The sequence below is a fragment of the Seriola lalandi genome, unplaced genomic scaffold (genome assembly GCF_002814215.2).
Source record: "Seriola lalandi dorsalis isolate HSWRI2012SDOR001 ecotype SW California unplaced genomic scaffold, Sedor1 jcf7180002050237, whole genome shotgun sequence".
Taxonomy (NCBI): domain Eukaryota; kingdom Metazoa; phylum Chordata; class Actinopteri; order Carangiformes; family Carangidae; genus Seriola; species Seriola lalandi.
The window spans coordinates 1-2846 of NW_019520790.1; the positions used below are offsets into that span (position 1 = coordinate 1).

The 2846-nt window shown below is 41.1% G+C and overlaps 1 protein-coding gene across 1 annotated transcript; it reads left to right on the plus strand.

Annotated features, from left to right (window-relative positions):
- Positions 1–1236: 1236 nt before the first annotated feature.
- On the plus strand, positions 1237–2840 carry LOC111649229 (uncharacterized; the record flags this gene model as incomplete). The annotated part of the gene is made up of 3 exons (XM_023398980.2): positions 1237–1464; positions 1972–2539; positions 2658–2840. Coding segments are annotated over exons 2-3 (730 nt in total), but the record flags the coding sequence as incomplete, so codon positions are not given.
- Between the last annotated feature and the right edge of the window lie 6 nt (positions 2841–2846).

The window sequence follows — 2846 nt, forward strand, 5'->3', positions numbered from 1 at the left end:
AATATCCATCTCTGCTCGATGTCTGGGCTGTTTTTCAGGTCTCAGATTACCAGAACACGGCAGTATACCAACGAACCGATAGACAATTTAACAACCAAGTGAACGGTTGGAAGCCTCCAAGTAAACAGGGCAGACGTAACATAAAATATCGCGAGATTTCCTGTCAAGGTAATTTTTAAAGGACAACACCACCAATTTTTGAACCTGAACATTTGCATGATCAAGTTTGTAATCTTAATAATAATAATCATCACCATCATCATCATTATTATTATTATTATTATTATTATTATTATTATTATTATTATTATTATCTTGAACATATTTGAACTGTATGTTTTACCATACAAGCAACAGAGAAATAGGCCTACCAGAAAATACCAAATACCAAAATACCATTAAATCATATTGATTTATCATCAATTTCATTTTATTTTGCAACAGTCACATGCATGCTCAGGTACTTCTATCGAAAGACTGTTTTAAGAGCTCGAAATGCAGTTCAGTTTAAAGCTGGTTTGTTTGGTCATAATGTGATTGAATTGATCTTGCTTATTTTTGACATTGTAATACTGCATTTTTCAAACACAGACGAAGAATATATGAGTTAACAAGCCTGGCTGAATGCTGCATTTTTTACACATAGGAAAGTCGGAAATTACAAGCTCCGACTCGGAAAAAATGATTTGAACGCATGAACAGATCGGATTTTTGACTCGGAACTCGAGCCAACTATGCCGAGGCACCACTATTTATCTCTCGTGGGTTTGAATCTTTTTGTGTCTCTATGTTTGAATATAAGTTATGTATGTCATTGATTGACTAACTTTAAACCCCCACCCTAGAAAAATGGCGTGTTCATGTTCTTGTTGCGTGCATATACTCAAACTCTATAGAAGTTGTGTTCAAAGACATGTATTTCTATAAGCTGGTCTGTCAGTCGTAATAAATAATTTGATTCTTTCAAAATTTCGAGTCGAACGAGCCGACACTGAATCGGCTAATCCCCAATCCAGGTTCACACATTGTTATATAGGTGTGTATGACAATGTGACTTTTGGAGATTACATATTATAGACTTAAAAAATAACTAATTTCACCCAGAAGGCATGGACTAGTTATATTTGTACCAAAAGAGGTCATCAAAACAGTGATTAGTTCAAATGAGTCCGATCGTCCGGAAAAAGGGAGGAACACATGACTGGAATTTTCCACTGACTACTTAAAGCCCGTTGCTCCGCCCGCTTCGCTTTCATTTGAGTGACGACGACAGAAGCTTCAACTTCGACAAAGAGACAACTCTTGCGTTTTCAAAAACATTTGGCTACAAACCAATAATTTGTAAGAGCACTTTTTAGTTCTTTTCATAAACTATCATCCCGTGATTTTTGAAGGCGACTCTCTTGACATATCTCCTTTATACCGACGTTACCAGAACAAAGGTTTCAAGCTACGGTCGAACTGGTAAGTAATACAATGTCAGCTAACATTAATAATTTTCTTTTGCCAGTCTAGAGTTACATGTAAACTGTTTTAGTCGGCCGTTGTGAACATTAATGTGTTCATGTAATTGTAATCATAATTTCAGAATCATTTTAACCATAAGGTAAGGAAACGGATATATGAAGTACGTTGTAGTAATAACAGATGTTAGCTCATGCTAGTCAAGCTATTCTTAGCTTGCGTCATACTGGAAATTTCCAGTACTCTGGTCAGCCATTGTAGCCACGCAACGTAAGTTTGCTCACTAGGGGCGGCAATGAGGTAACAACTGTTATGCAACAACAGCCATAGACTTAAACATACACTGTGGCTGGTGTCATCAAGGCACTTAAATAAAACAAAAATAACGCACGTTCATTGTTGTTGTGACTATAAGGGCAAATGTGTCTCTCCATTCTAGGATTAATGATTGTTGTAAAAATATAATTTTGATTAATACTCATACAGATTTTCTTTTCTCTCCACCAGCCCTTGGAACAATATAAAATAATGACCAAGGGAGAAGACTCACACTCTGAAATGGCCCATGCTCGTCAGAGTGATGGCATCAATGTGATCTTTGACCAAAACAGCCCTGCCTCATCTCGCTCCCAGTCCCAAAGCAGCAGTGGCAGCAGACAATCCTCTGGCTCTGCCTGCTACAGGGGGCGAGGTAGTCACAGGGGGCGTTCTTCATCTTCTTCGTCATCTACATCCAGAAGTAGGTCCTCCTCTCGCCCCAGGTCTCGCTCTCACCCTCGGTGCCACAGACGTTCCTCTCGCTGTGGCTGTGACAACCATCGTAGATATGGCCATGGCCGCCACCGCCGCTCCCCACCACGCCGTTACAGAGCCCACTCTCGCTCCTACAGCCGCTCGCCCGTGCAAGACAGATCCCCAGGTCGCACACGCTATAGGTCCCGCTCCAGGTCTCCCAGCCGTTTGAGCAGGCACAGGAGGACCGTGAGCCAATTTAGAAGCAGGTTTTCCAAATCCCCAGCCAGAGGATACAGGAGCCGCTCGAGGTCCACATCTTCAGGACATTTGAGTTTGGATGGTAAGTTGATTGGATCAAATGGTGAAATTGTCATGCCCAGAGAGGCAGGCTTTAAAGGTGGAAAAATGATAACTTTGCAACTGATTAAATCTTCTTCCAAATCTAATCTGTTCCCCAGATAAAAGAGAACCCCTTGAAGCTGCAAAGGCCAATGCTTTGAATATCCTAGGTGTGGAGAAGCTGGAACTTCCTGAGAGTGTGAAACCAATCCCGTCAGAGAAGTCAACGGAATCCAGATGGGTGTCACCAGAACCAGAGACAAGGGTGAGACAAGACCTCGAAAAGACTCTGTTACAGGTGGGTGTCT